The sequence below is a fragment of the Falco naumanni genome, chromosome 5 (assembly GCF_017639655.2).
Source record: "Falco naumanni isolate bFalNau1 chromosome 5, bFalNau1.pat, whole genome shotgun sequence".
NCBI lineage: Eukaryota > Metazoa > Chordata > Aves > Falconiformes > Falconidae > Falco > Falco naumanni.
The window spans coordinates 37,498,550-37,514,838 of NC_054058.1; the positions used below are offsets into that span (position 1 = coordinate 37,498,550).

General features: G+C 39.2%; 1 protein-coding gene across 9 annotated transcripts in view; it reads right to left on the reverse strand.

The window, feature by feature from the left end:
* Nucleotides 1–1,527: 1,527 nt before the first annotated feature.
* The window catches only part of LOC121089193 (activating transcription factor 7 interacting protein), a 113,757-nt gene continuing 98,995 nt past the window's right edge, over nt 1,528–16,289 (reverse strand). For 7 of the 9 annotated variants that reach the window (XM_040596215.1, XM_040596208.1, XM_040596217.1 and 4 more), the window contains 5 exons: nt 16,140–16,218; nt 9,057–9,206; nt 7,957–8,142; nt 4,224–4,336; nt 1,528–2,796 (listed from right to left, as the gene is read on the reverse strand). In XM_040596215.1, coding sequence (XP_040452149.1) covers nt 2,380–2,796; nt 4,224–4,336; nt 7,957–8,142; nt 9,057–9,206; nt 16,140–16,218 — 945 coding nt within the window. In that variant the 3' untranslated portion in view covers nt 1,528–2,379. The remainder of the gene's footprint in view (nt 2,797–4,223; nt 4,337–7,956; nt 8,143–9,056; nt 9,207–16,139; nt 16,219–16,289) is intronic. The other 2 variants (XM_040596214.1, XM_040596218.1) reach the window with 1 other exon arrangement.

Sequence of the window (16,289 nt, forward strand, 5' to 3'; positions counted from 1 at the left end):
GGAGAAAGAAAACCACCACCACCACCTTACACAGGACCCTCACACCCCCTGCCTATCCCAAGCAAGACAAAGCTAAAAACAATCCTGACCTACGCACAAACCGTAGAAAAGCTCATGTATAGTTTGGGCTGGAATCACAGCTAAATAAGCAGTGTAAGTTCTAGGCTGTATTCTAATATTTATTTTAACTTTCAAACTGTAAAACCTCAATGTACTGGTACGGCCAATGGCCCTTTGGTACCATCTCAAAGACACATTAAAAAAATTGCCCGAGGAGGACTTGACAGCCATCAACTGGAATGAACTGCTCTAACCTCTACTACAGAACTGGCTTTGTAAGGACGCAACTTTCCATAAGTAGACTAAATGCATTAAGTAATTATTCCTTGAAATAGCCAGACAAGACATTTAATTCAACATAGAAAAATTCAAGGCATTATTGATTATTGGCACCAGTAATACAGGGACAACTGTTACTGAAAGGGAAGGTTATGTTACTCTCCTGACAGAAGTGACAATCCCAGCTACATGGAGTGCAGTAAAATAGCATAGACAAAAGTTGGCAATGTAGTTTCTTGCACTGCAAAAGTTCTCAAAGGGAACAGAACTAAAGAACCCACAATCTCATAGCATATTTCACCAGCCATGTTTTGGGACTTAATTTTCCTGCCCCTTTTCAACCTTGCTTTATATTTAAAAATGTTGGTTTTAAGAAAGCAAGCACTGAAATGAAAAAATGTCATCTTCCACAGCTTTGCTATGTGGCAAAGTCGATGAAAAAAACACCAAACCCAAGACTTTCCCTTCTAAATCCAATATTTTGTTCTGCTGGGCAGGGATGCGACTGAAAAGTGCCAAAATAAAAAGCTTACATATACTTTCTTGTCCAGGTGTGTTACTATTTGGTTCTGCAAAAAGTTTAACATGACTGCAACAGTGGGGTAGATATACCCATTTCTTTTCTCAGCTCAGAAGCATCAGGAAAGCATCTATTAACATTTGCAATTGCTCACAATTTTTAGGCCAGTGTCTAAAATAGACACTGCTTCAGATATGTCAGCTTTCTGCAGAGGCAGGCAGGCGGTGAGAGAGAGGACAGGGAAGTCAACTTCTTAACTTTCTGTACTAACACTGGGAAGCCAACTGGTTATCTTTTTGTACTAACTGAACATCCAAACTGAGTGTGAACAGCTAGAAGCTTCCATGGTGCCACAACACAGAGGTTTCTTCTTTGGCTGAACTGCAGCATACAGCTTTTCCAAAAGAACAGCAAAAGTTTCTCGTGGAAAATGCTGTCTGTATACTCTAAGATTATTGACAGGACAAAACCAACTACTCAAGAATTACAGTGAGGAAAGGGTTGAATGATGCGGCAGATATAAACAAATCCGGTATCAGCAGATGTTACACTTCCTGGTCTTTACAGAAATAATAGTTACTGCAGACCAGGAAAACGAGAAGCACTAATGAAAGGCTTGAAGGGTAAAGGGAACAGTAACTCCAAGCAAATAAAAGAACACCACAAGGTATCTGGCTACATTTTATTTCTGGAATTATTCTTTAAGGCACAAAATAAATCTAAAAAATAGGGCTGGATGTACGAGGGGAGGGGCAGAGAAATTATCTTGAGCTGGAGAGGTATGAATACAGTCTCTACAATCCAGTTTCACATCTGACTTGGGAATGCTCCCAGTGTGAATGGGGGAGGATGGTGACAGTAGAGGAGTGTTTTTACTTAAGAGAGGTAGGAGGTAGTGGAGTGATGTATTTCTTTTCCCCCCCAGCACCTCCAAATTTACACACATATTGGCTCCTCGGCCAGACTCAAGTTCCCTTCAGTCCCCTCAGAGAGCTCATTACAGTTTGTAAAATAAGACCAGACCACTCAATGTTCCAGTACAAAAGTGGTACCCTAAATCACCCTTCACTTCACAGCCTGCTCACAGAGTGGGGGGGGCAAGAGGCAAATCTGTCGTTGCCCTCATGTTAGTGCCCTGACAGATATTACAGATGTGTATATTTTGCTTCAGACAAACTATAATTTATTATTGTTCCCACTCTGAAGCAGCATCCCAGGCATACAGGGTGCCCTTGGATAAAGGGTACGTAGGTATCTAGGTGGAACAGCTGTCACGGAAGGGAAAATGGAATTTTCAAATGGCCCATGACTCGAGCTATCCAGAAAAAACAGGGTCTCTTGCCGCAGGCGATACTTTATTTTTCTTTTGGTTCTGAATGCATGTAGTGTATCACACAACTGTCTAAAATAATCCTGCAGAGAGTGGATTTCAAAGTGAATTTCATGCATGGGATCAACCCCCCAAAACTGGGGTAATTCTTGGTAGCAGGACAGGTTTAAAGGCTCCAAAGATCTCTAGCTTAACTGCTCTGGGAAGAGATCACATCTGTGGACTGGGGGTCACAGAAGGGTCCAAATCGTCCATAGATGTCCTTAGCACGGACTGCAAAGTAGTACTTGCTGCCAGACACAAACTGTGTAAGAGTGCATGCCATAGGCAGTGGAAGGGCCTTCACTTCCCCGATCTTCTTCCACTGGGACGGCATAGTGGCACTCGGGTCCTCGTGGTAGGCGTAGAGATGGTAACTGTCCACAGTGGCACAGCTCCGGTCCACTTCCATGACACTCCATGACAGCACAATACCATTCTGGCTCTGTACCCGTGCCAGCTTCAGCTGTGGCTTTTGAGGCAGAGAAGTGTTGGCAGCTTCAGGGGGCAGACGTGGTGGCTGTGGTGCATCCGGGAGTGGGGCAGGATGTACAGGGCGTGGTGGCTCCTAAGCAATGTAAGAGCAGTTAAGGGAAAGGTCAGAGTCTACAGCAGTAGAAGGAGGCTTTAATTCATCATTCCCTGGGCAAATGGAAGCAAATGAGCCTGCAATCACCCAGCCACCACAATTTTAAGTCCTGTGTGCACAGGCAAGAGACTGGCAGCGAATGTGAGAAAGGGTGGGACCAAGGATGGGGTAAGTTCTTAGTATTCATATACAAATCCCTAGCTGTACAGATGATGGTTGCCATAGTTACTATATCCTCTGCTTCCCACCCAGGAGGTGATAGACTGAATACTGTGCCCTTTGCCAGGCTGAGCAGGCAAGTTCACAATGACTTTGCGCTGATCTACATCTGAGCTGCTGTTCCTACATTCCCAAAACACCCCAGACAGTAGATTAAGCTGATAACTCATCGTTTTCAACAGGCAGGTTTTCAGTCAAAAGGAACAATGGGTAACAGTGCCACATGGATTTTACCACTTTAAATTGATCACAGAAGCTCAGCCTCAGTTTCCAGAAAATTTTTAAATAAGGGTGCAAATGTGGCTTTCCATTGATATTTCCCCCCCTATACTACAGAAACAGTCCTAGATCTCTCATTTATGTTAGTTAAGATGAATTTAGGAATGCGGTTACCATGAGTATAAAATTTTGTTAATTCTTCAAGCCAGGGGCCTTTCAGGTTGGAATCTGAAGCAGTTTTTGCCATCTTAAGTGTTCTGTGTGATACTGGCTTGATTTATTCACATTATTTATCACTGAATAATGCATTAAGTTGAACGGTGTCTAGATTGAAAGAATGGTGAGCCACCTTGTTGGTAATATATTCACCATTTCAGGACATCATGAGTGATGTGACTGCTCAACAGTGAGTATGCAGGCAGTATGTTTGGTTTGGTCTCAGCAACAAAACCATATGAAAAGAGTTAGAGCAATAATTCTGAAATACTTACAAAAAAAGGGTCTGAGGTGTTGCAGAAGTAAATCATTCCCAACAGTGATTGCAACACCCTCTGAAATTTGGGAGCTGGCAACACTGAGGATATTGTCTGTACCTTGTTCTCCTACCTCAGTTTTGCAAACAGCTGTACTGAGAAACTAGTAATCTAATTTGTAGCCAAACCATGACTAAACTTTTAGTGGCAGTTCTTCTGCATCCCTGACTCCACAAGGGTACTCCGCGTGCAGACCATTCACGCACCATTTTTTAATATGTGCTACTCGTGAGGTAAGCTAAAAGATTGCATAGCTTTTACCGTTCTTGGCAGAAGTTGCTGTAGGTGATAGAGTGGTGCTATGCATGTGAACTGACTGCAAAGTGTCTACAAGCATTTCACTATTCTGGAGTCCACACTAAGAAGCAACCTTAAAGACATTAATGCAGAGACAAGCTTGTAAACTGCATTAAGTTATTTCAAAGGACTACTCACAACATGCATTTGTGGTGGTCGATGATGCACTGTAAGCTGAGGTGCTCCAGATCCAAGGGTTAGTCCGTTGTTCACAACATATGCAGTTGTTTGAGGCATTCGTACCGTCATACCTATACAAGAAGCACAGTGAATACTTTGAGTATTCAATACTTAAAATCAGCTAAACAGAACACTGGAAGACCAGCTCCTTGGTTCAGCAGGATGACACCAAATTTCAAACTGACACTCTCCTCAAATTGCCAGCAGACTGATGAAGAAATGCACAACAAAACCACCTCCCATCCTCTGAAGCTGTAAAAGTGAAAGAGAGCAAGTGCTTGTCTGCAGAGGAGACAGAATGATGTTTTAATAATTTGTAGCATGAAAGAAACAGGTGGGGAGAGGAAGTGTGGGAGATACAGGGAGGTTAAATATGAAAAGAAAAATCACATCACTTTGGAATTCAGAAAGGAAAAGATAAATGCTGCTGCAGCAGAATGATATCCACTCAGTATTCAAATGCCAGAAGGCTGCACATGGCACCAAACCCAAAAAAGCTGTCACTGTATAAGAAGCTTGCCTTCCCTCACAGAACAGGTACCACAATGGATGTTACTCACAGGGTGTTATCATTTCATTCATTCCCACAACAAACTGACGTGACTGGCAGGAATAAACTAGGTAATTTTATAGCTTTTTAGGTAAAATCTGGAACTCTTGCAAACTACCAAGCTTTACTGCTGGAACATATATGTTCTGTGGGCTCAAAGCTTTTGCTCATTGTTATGGGTTGCCTAGGGTGTCCCTCTGTTTCTGTCTAGAAATACAAGACTTAGGGCAACCTCCTCCCTGACAGCACCCACCCCCCCCAGTTCCACACTTGCATGAGGCTGCATCATTCTAATACTCCAGAAGAGAAACTTGCACCGTGACACGTGTCAGGAAACCACAGCTATTGTATGGTAATTTCTTCTCTATATAAACAGTCATCAAGCTATGACCATAGGTGATGAGTATCAGAAGTCTATGTAATTTGTGAGTCTGAGGCAGGGAGGTCAGATGGCTAAATCTTAATGCTTTTATTATAAAGTGCTGAACTCTAGGTAGCTGCTCCACATCTTTTTCCTATTGGCACATCTATCTAGCAAGCTAATGAAGATGTGCAAACTCTTGTAGGACAGTCACACAAACTGGCTATTTGTCATCTATAAGAATCCAACCAGATATGTTGTTTTAGCATGATTGTGATGCTATCTCAATAAGTTACAACAACCTGAAGACAGACAGACAGAAATGCCTCAGTAAGATACAAGGTACAAATTCAGCATTATTTCTAGGTAGGCATGCTACTAAGTTGAGGCAGAAGTACAAAAACTCTGGATGAGCTCTCACAGTTAATCTTCCAAAGACCAAGTGCAGAGATCTTACTCCTGAAGCATCGGCTACTGACACTAAAGACTGTTTCTACAATAGTATTAACCAATGCACATCAGTAGCAGCACTTCTGAAAGCTGTATAACAAAGACGACTGACTGAAAGACGAAAACTCACTAGATCTAAAAGGGATCAAGAAACAGACTGCTTTTTTGTTAACAACCTGTGAAAACTCTCTACCCAGTATGCAAATATGAAGCCTTGAAATAATCTGTATTCTAATGAAACTAGTCTTTTACCTACTCGGGCTAACCATCTGGCTTCCTTGTCCTGAGGTACAGGGAATGCACAATATCATCACTTTCTTAATGTTTTATGGGGCCTGTCAGACAACAGTTCTGTACAACATACAGACGTACTTTTCAAGCCAGACTAACAGAACTGCCTGTAAAAGAATCACAGGAAAGTCCAGGTTTGAAGGGACCTCTGGAGATGATCTGCTCCAACCTTCTACTGAATGAATGCTCTTCCTTGAGGTTACTCAGGGCCTGGTCAAGTTGCATTCATTGTTTTGGTGGAAATCTGCCTTGATTTCTGAGAATTTGTAAGCAGATAACTGAGGGATAAGCATTCATTGTATCATTGGACCATCAGGTCTGAAGCACATTACACAGATCTGTTGTTGGGTGACCTTGCCCAAAAACCACATGAATTCCCTACCTCATTGAGTTCTCCTAGAGAAGGCCTTAAAATAGCACATTACCTATTATATGTTCATCAGCAACACAATCGGTGATCTTGCATGTCTAACACTAAAAGGTATTCTGTAGATATTAACACTAGTGATGTGTAGTTATAGTAACTGCTCTAACAAGTAGTAGATTCTGACGAAAACATGTATTTTGATACAAAAAGAAGAAAATACTATCAGAAATAATTAACGTAAGTGAACGCATGGTTAAGTAGTCAAAATTCCTTCCAAAACAACAGGTAGATCACACCCCCCTAACTTGTAGCTAAGGGTAACGCTGACGAATACTAAGCATGGGCTGAAGTAGCCTTGCTTTTTATGGCCTTTTGCCAACAGGAACACAAGATGCAGACATGCCCCTCAGAAGATACTGCTGGTCAGAAGAACCTGAACTTGTGGCATGTGGCACAGGAGTATAAGAACTTTTAAGAAATATGAACAAGTACTCCAAAAAGAACAGCAATTTCTGTACACCCTGATGTTTCATAGAGAGAGCTCAAAAACTGTCTGATCAACTTCTGTTTAAGCTAGCACAGCTCATTTTTCACAGCCTATGGCTTTGTACCTGAATCCAGTAGCAAGACGTGCTTAGAATTAAATTGTTACAAACATACACGGATATTTCCTTTCCAAAAACTATCATTTCAGAACAATGAATAAATCAATTCTGCACGAACCTACATACATACAGTCTTACATGGCTCAAGCATGCAGTGTTGCAAGTCTGGCTTATACAGACAGCATCTAAAAAAAAAAAAACACTACCTGTACATCACAGAAGTAGGCTCATACTCAGTGCACTACAACAGGGAAATTAATGTTTAACATACTGCTGTTAAAATAACTATAGTGTAGAAATTATGGGTAGCTAAAAGAATAGTTAAAATCCACTGCTTCGTAACAAAATGTGAACTATCATTTAACTTTAAGGTCTTTATTTTTGACATCTACTACTAATTTCAGAAAACGAGTTTACTGCTATGGGAAGATTCCAGTTACACATTTGCAAAAGTCAAGATGAACTTGCTGACATCTCTAATCAAGGAAACTCAAGCATGCATCAATTTCTGAAACATTTGGTGAGAAATTTCATCTGTCCAGGCCTAGAGAAAATAAGATTTGCTGGGCACAGGACAAAAGAAATTGTTAAGGAATTACATTAGGATGCCTGATACAAATGTAACTTTTAGATATGAAATCAATCATGACTTATTATGTGCTTAGGTGTTTTAATCTTACTCCACAGTAACAAAATGGTCTCTAACTACCTTTCTACAAAACAGTGGTGCTCATCATCCGATCATACTACCTTCTGCTGCCTTGTAAAGTATTGGACGTATCATCCAGAGATACTTAATTGGCAGAGCTAGTGCCTGAAATGACTTAAATCCACTTTTTCCTCATCCACATGGCTGCAGGGGGAATGATTACTTAAAAGCCTAAGATTTTCCCAAATCTGTAAGGTGGAAAAAAACCCTAACTTCTGTAATTTGCATGAGTATTGTAAAAAAAAAAAAAACAAACAACAACCAACAAACCCAAAACAGAAAAGCAAATCACACATCCATCACGTAGATCATATCAAGCTGTGTTGTACTAAAATGTGCATGAAGAAAGCAACTCTACCTCCAGTTTGTGGGTTGACTGGCCTTAAACCTGGACTTGGCATGATGGCTCCTCTTACAGGATTCTGAGCTGGTGGTGCAGGAAGAGTGGTATAGACCACCTGATGGTTAGCAGTGGCTCTTGGTATAGGAAGTTTTGTAGCAGTTTGAGTCACTGGTCGATGAGTTACATTCACTGTTGTCACAGCTGGAAAAAGACAGACAGACAACAACCTAGAATGGAATTCCATGACATTAAGCTGATATGCCTATTCCAGAGTACATACCTCCTTTGGAAAACTGTCTCTGTGAAATTCTATCTGCTTTTGATAACGCAAAAAACCCAGCCTAACCAAACAGTAATTTTCACCAGAAATAACAATGCCTATAAATATACAAATTCCAAACAGAAAAAATAAATGTAATACACACCCCTGGGGGAAGAAAAAAAAAAAAAAAAAAGAAGAAAGGAAAAAAAAGTTTCTGAACGTAAGCAACAGCTGTGGAGAATATAAAACCTGCCACAAAAGAGTCTATCAAACAGATCAGTCATAAGACAATTCCAATGCCAACTAATCTTCAGCAATCATCTACAGAAGAAGAGAGTAAAATAAAGAAAAAAAAATGTTAGAAAGGAAAGGGGGGGAAGTCACACCACAGACAAAATAACATTTAACTAGGGATGGAACTGCAGTGTCAGCCTTGCCATTCACTCTGCCAAAAAGATTAACTGCCAAGTGCAGGTGGACCGAGCTAGGAGTGATGTTGCTAATTTTTTTTCCCCCTATTACTTAAATAATGCAACTGCTACAGGTTTCTTCACTAACAGTATATTTAATAATTTCCATGACCATCCTTAGTAGGATTTCTTCCTCTCCATGAAATTAATTTGATCCTGAATTCTTTCCAAACCAACAGGACTATCTTTTCCTTATAATTTATCAGTTAAGAGGGAAAAAAAAAAAAAAAAAGGGGAAACTGACTGGAGTGGAAGATTAAAAAGTGACTCAAACGTTCTAAATATTCACCTGAAAGATTACCACAATGTAGAACACACGAGAGTCTAGTTTAAGAAAAAAAAAGCAGTCTCTGCATTCACATTATGATGTAAAATGGAGTTACCTGTGGGTAATACATGTATGGTGGTCTGGGAAGGTCCACTTGTTGGCACACCTGGCTGCTGCACAGGGTTTGGCTGCAAAGGTTGAGCCAAGGGTTGGGTAGATATGCTCAATCCTGTAACAGGTGTCTGGTTCTGCTTCTTGCTATCTGCTTTAAAACAAAATAAAGTTATAGACAATTGCAAACAGAAATTAGAACAGCACAGAGTTTTTAAATAATTTTTCCCCTTGCCATTAACAGAGTGGCAAAGAATATCTCCTAGCATGAGATTTCTTTGATCTTTTCATTCCGCAAACAAAACTGTAGAAAATTCATTCAGTTCCCCTCACTTTCATCATCTCAATCTACCCTCTCTATACTCTGTAACATTTCATTCTATCATAATGAATTCTGCATATTTCAGCAAAATTTGGAAACCTGAATTTAATGGAACACTATGCCAAAGTCTTTAAAAGTTTCTATTAAAAAAAAATAATAAAAAGAACAGCCTAAAACTTTAAAAAGGCCTAAACACTGCTGTACTCAATTTGTGACAGAGCTGCATAAATATATCTTGTCTACCACCGTTGATACTTACACCCTTTTCTTATTTGGTGACTCTTTGTTCAAACTGTTTGTTGCTGTTTTGAATTTTCCTGCCATTTTCTTAAAAAAGGGGAATCGCTTACTATTTGAAAACTTTAAGAACTTGTTTTCTTACACTGACACCCTCCTCAACATGACTTACTGACTTGTGAGAAGTAACAAATAGTGTCTGTATCTGTAGTTTACTATGGCAGTATTCTCCTCCGGCTTTAGTTTATTTGTGACAACATAAAATATTCAAGTGCAAGTCTGTATGTAATAAAGCCTGTGCACAAGTTGAGTAAAGAAGAATTGAGACGCTCTTTCCCGGATATTTCAGCTAGATTAGGATAGTAGCAGGCAGAGGAGGCACCACCAAAAACTAAAAAACACAAGATGAGTAGTTTTTAAGGGCACTCATTCAAAAAAAGATTTGCCCTAATAAAATTGTCCATGGAGCAGCTACTGATTTAGTAAAAGAACACATAATGTAACAAAGATGTTAATATGTATTTTACTCTTGAGAAAACATACCAACACTATATTGAAGAACGCATTTAGAAACTGTTACATACACTAGATTTCAAAGCACTAAGAACAGGGGTAATGGCAGCGTAGCTCAAAGTGTTGGGTTTTTTAGCAGGTGGAGACTATTTTGATGGTCTCACTGAGCTGTCTTTAACACCAGCTAATAATATTCTGAAGTAGCAGTATCCTTCATGAACTGCTATATGATAAATTAAGTACAATTAAAGACCTCAGAAATAAAATACAATATAAACTGCAGACCATAACTGTTAAGTAATACTGGACTGAAACCGGCTGGAGTTAATGGCTTCGCATTAGAAGCTAAATTTGCTGAAGCCTCAGGCTGCAAGCTGCAAACCTTCACCTAGACAGGCTGAAACTTTTGCCTGCTTAAGTAAAAGGAGGCCTCAGAGCTGGTTCATGGTGAGAGATAAGGAAGCAAGGAAGGCCACTACTGCTGCTAGCAGAAGCTGCAACCTCAGAGATAAGAGAAGAAATGGCCTGCCTAGAGACAATGACGAGACCCAATGAAGACCAAGGAGATCCCAGACACTAACTTTATTACTGGACCGAACTGTCATGTGAGGGGTGGGAAAACTTAGATTGTAAGGATACAATTACCCAGGGATTTCTTTCTTTGGGGTCCCTCTCCAGAGGCACCCAGCTTGAGCTCCATCACACTGCTTAACTGAATAAATTAATTGGGATTCTACCCGAGACTCTGCTACAGGATACCTAGGGTGGAGAAACATCTTAAACATAACTTTCTTTCCTTTCTTCTTTTAAAGTTTATAAAAGGAGCAGTAAAGGGATGCTCATTTTGAAAACAAAAGGTGAGATGTTTTCTGCTCTTCCATCAACTAACAGGTCTTGTGATAAGTTCAAGCTTCCTTTATGTTGTACGAGTATGAGACTTTTCCGTTTTCCAACAAATCACTTGTCTCTGAAGAGATTCCTACAGAGATGCATACACCTGTTTACTTTGAATATTTACAGACTGATGCACATTTCAGCTGCTATTGGATAACGTAAATGATGCAAATGCATTCTTAGCCATGACCTAGAGAAGGTGTGCTCATGATCCAACTAGTAAAAACCCAGATACACTACTGCTGTAAAAATGTAGTTCAAGTAAAAAAAATGACAGTCTGGACAAATGTGAGAGCTTTTATGGTTTTGTTTTTAGTGTCACATAGAAGCAAGTTCATTTGTCCCTGAGAAATCAAAAGCCTGGCTGAGATTCCAGTTGCTGAAAACTAGGTCAGGATTGCACCAGCTGCAAGAAATGATGAAAGATAACCAAATAGGCTTCACTAAATAAATGGAAACAAACAGAAAAGGCTAATTTAGCTATGTAAGTAACAAATCAGCAAGGAAAACAGGAAGACTAGGTGCACAGTAAGCACAGGACTAAGGTTAAAAGTAATACAGGAACAGGTCCAAAGCTAAATGAACATAGCATCACACTCACTGAAGATCTGGACCTGGAGGAGACAGGACAATCTGACTTACAGAAATGAGCATAAAATGGAAATAATTACTACTGGAGTTATACGCAAAACTCCAAATCTAATACAGAAAATAGAAAAAAAGAGGGGCTAATTTCCATGCCAGAAAATGGGCCTACAACACTGCAGTTATACCAGGAAGGAGTTTTAATCAGCATACTAATTCAGAAGTGGTATAATGGGATTACAGAACAGCAAACATACCATATGCATGATCAAGTTTAAGACAAAAAATGATACAGAAAACTACAGATTTGTTAATCGGACAAGACATCTTATAAAATAACAATACTGTATGTATGTAATATTTTTTCTAAAAAAGATAAAAAAATGTGGAACATGGCTGTTTTTGAAGAGTACACTTGTGTATCTTTCTTGGATTACAAATCCACTTTAGACTAGGGATAGGCATCAGCTAAATCTATTAGTTGTTTTAGCATTTTTATGAAATAATTTGACGCAGTGTGCTACACAAGTATTTAATAACAAGGACAGCAAGGGGACTGTACAAGGTACTTGTAAACAGGAAAGTAGATTACTCTTTGATAAAAGGATGACATCATCTGTTCTGAACAGAAATTAACAACGCTGTTTCACAATTGTTACACAACATTTTCATTCATAATTTTTGCCATGTCAGAAGGTGTGCACTGAACTCAGTTGCCAGTGTACTAAACTGGAAGATGCCACCAGTATGGAGGTGCATCAAAATATCACACAGGAACAAAGCTAAGACTTGAGAGCTATAAAAAAGAATATGATAGTAGAGAGTGCAACATCAGCCGTTTAGGAATTGATAAGAACTTCTACTATTAATTTAGGAAATCACGTGTGGGGCAGTGAAGATCATCAGGAAAACCTGCATATGTTGTCAATTATGGTACATCTGTGCGTTGCTTGTCTGATAAAGAGAGAAAACTCACATCTAGGTTGTAATGGGTGTTTCCACAATGTGACAGTAATACTTTTTTTCCCCACTACATGAAGCACTATTTGAATGAAGTGCTGTAAAAAAGGGCTTGGAAGTTGGTGTTTCTGTGTTTAAGAGTTTCAAAATGCCAAACCAACAGCTGTTGAAGGACAGGTACACTGTTTTGTATGAGTACTGTGGGCTCAAACACATGATTAGAGGTCCTAGTCACTGTGACACTAAAAAACAAACAAAAAATCCACCTTGAAAAACAACTAAACAAATACTGTCTGTGCCCCCTTCTCCCCCAACATGATTAGCTCTCAAAAATAACGCACAGGGTTTTGTCTTCTACCATGACTGAAGACTAGGCTTGATGACAGTCTATACAGGTCTGCTCTTCCATGATCCAATACAGAAACTGTAATTTCAGTTTAATAAGCTCACAAAAACAAAACACCTAAAAATTCCATTATTCTTAACCTAAAGATTAAGTCTAATTTGCCCTCTATGCATACTTTGGTATACAGTATTACAGATACTAATTATTGATCCAAATAGGAACTTCATTGGAAAAAGGAAGGGACGGAGCGTAATTAAAAGAACAAGGTTAAAAATCTACCACAATGTTAATATTTACTCTCAACCTGAATCTTTAGTGATTTCAACCAGAAACACATCGTAGCTGTATACTACCAAAACAGCGTGACTTTTGTTTCCTAGTTGTACCAGAAGACAATTAAAAGGAAGCACGTAACAGACATCTCTTCAGATATTAACATCTATTTAAACACCTTTTGTAAGTACCAGAACTAGGTTTACTTAGTATGTGGGTGACAGTGCTTTAAGCAAAATAATCAGGATCTGATGCTCCCAAGAACACCATAGAAGTGTTACCCTTCTATTTGAATTAGTACTGAACTGGTATTCCAGCATAACACCATAACGCTGGAGGTACTTTCTATTCTGAGGTTGTGCCAATAAATCCAGAACAAAGTAAAACTTGCTCCACAATTGCTGTAAACAAAGTGCAGTGAAAAAAATATTTGGCAAAAGGTATAAACATGCACATGATTATGCAAGAACTGTCAGAAGCGCACTCTTCCTCTTTTTAACCTGAATGTTATTATCAGAACATGAATTATTTCCCAAGACACTTGCTGAAAAATCCTAGAGGTGTTTTTACTGCATGGTGAAATTCAAACTTTTATTGGGGTTTTAGTCTATACAGCTTATATGAAAGGTACTGACAACCCACACAAACTCTAAACACAAACTAATCTGCAAGGCTGCAGACTATTAGAGTCTCACTTCTGCTTTGCAGTGAAAAGACACAGAGGAACTAACCCAGCCTGAAAGTACCCCACTAACCTTCCTCCTAATGAAAGGACAATTTTCTAAAACGCGACAACTAAGGAGAAAGAATCTCAGAATATCCCACAGGAGAAAACTGTTAAGATATTGGCTCAAGCCCCTAAAAAAAAGGCAAGAGAAAGAATTAAGTTACCACACTGTAATGCAGCTACAACTCTGCCGTGGCTGCTAGCACTTCTATCTAGAGGAGCATTCTTATAGCTGCCCATGCAACCGAGGTGTCGATCTTTTATGGTCATTGTGAGGTGAAGACATACTTTATATTACTATGGAGGAAAAAACTCTCTGGAAAATGTTATTTTTGATAGAAAAGGATTATCTGAAATACATTACAATACTGTGACATACTACTTTAGAACATATAAATCCATTTAGATCTGTGGGTGTCTTTTACAGAATATTTAGTAGTACTGGGGAGTTTAACCTTACGTGACAAATTTCCACATTCCAAATGCAGCCATCTTTTTAAGAACTAACCCTCAGAAGAGATGACAGCTGTAAAATCTTGATTCCCTATGTTATTCTGACACTCAGCTAAAAAATTCGCAGACCATCAAAATCCTGGCTTAAAAGGGTCTTTGGTGGTCACGTAATCCAACCTCTTGCTGCAGCTGGACTGTCACCAACCCTAATTCAAATGAGTTCTGGTTTTGCACAGCTGAATCTTAAAAATATTCAAAAGAGGAGTTTCTACCATCCCTCTGTGCTCCACTACCTTCCTACTGTGATTTGCTTTCCCCTCAAGTTCAAGTTGAACCTCCTGAATTTGTCATTCACGGCCACTGCCCCTCGATACATCATCTGGCACTGCTGCTCCATCATCTTTATAACTATCCTCCAAGCAGTTGTAGGCTGCTATTCCACTGTCTCTCAGTTTACTCTTTGCCCAACATGCCATGGTCTGTTGATGTCTTCTCACAGATCACGTACTCCAGGCCCCAACCACCCTGACACCACCTATTGGGCCCTCCCCAGTGCTACCACAATTGTTCTGAATTCAAGGAAGGGGAAACCAAAATTGGACACTGTATTTCATCTGTGGTCCCACTAGCATCAATGTGGGGGGAATACGAACTTAAATTTAAATGAGAACACGCTGTTGTCTCATGATCAATCCAGTGTCCACCATACAACCTCTACTGGCAAAAGAACAGGACTGTCAGCTACCTGAATTGCATCATGCGTCTCTAATACATGTATACCACATGCAGCCCCTACTTTTGCTGGTAATATTACATTTCTTCTTCACTGAAAGAACTGCTACAACATGCCAATACGATTTTTCTACATTTGTGTAATACAAATGCAGAACAAGTGAAGCTATTAAAAATGTATGTGTAGAACATGAATGCACTAGCTAGAGAGTGCTACTGAGGTTCTATAGAGGAATGAAACTTCTTGGTGACTGGACTTCAGAATGCAGCACAGGGGCATGCATTTAGAAACCATGCAGAACTAAAATTTTATCTCTTAATAGAAGAAATATAAAATTTTCAGTTAAGATGACAGCGCAATACATGGTCTTAAGTACAGGCTCATTACTTCTCTGAAATACTGTGATTCTTCGTTAAACCAATGCTAATTATAATAAGACCTGCCTACATTTACACAAGATGTATAAAAAAAAAAGTATTCTTTTAAAAGATGAAGTGCATCTGAACTGCCAAAGCATGTAAGAGCACAACTATATTTAATCTTGGCATACAGTCCTAAAGCAAAGAACAGATCGGCATTTGGTATTTAAACGCTTGCACACAAGGTTTTTTTAGCTAAACAAAGGATCAGAAGCTGTAGTAATCTCTTGCCTGAATACCATCTGTAACATTAAAAGGTCTTTAATTTATCAGTAAACAGAAAAGTGAAATACATCTAGAAGAACTTTCCAAAATATAATAAAGAATTCAAATGTTTCCAGTTATTTCCCAAGCCTAACAGATTTACGCATAGACAGCGACAATGCCTACATTAAGGGAAAGGTAAAAATCTAAATAAACTGTAAATTTACAGTAAAAAAGCAAGTTAATAATAAATTTTATTTAATGCCTATAAGAATTCTTTAACAGCAATCCTGTTAACTGAAATGCCAAAGAATAAAATACACTAAGCTGAAACAGAATTTTTTTCCTTTCTGTCATTCACAGGATGAGTAATACTTGAAGCTCAATTACCTCTGCAGCTAGCAAAGTATTTTTCACCTACCTTGAGAAGAACCATCATCCTCTTCATCCAGTGTAAGATCAATGACACCTCCTGAATCACTTCCTGTGACCTTCCCGCTCTGAAAGACAAAACTCCTTCATTTTGCAAAAGCAAATCCAGGGGAACACAGGTGGAAAAGGGGTACAAATT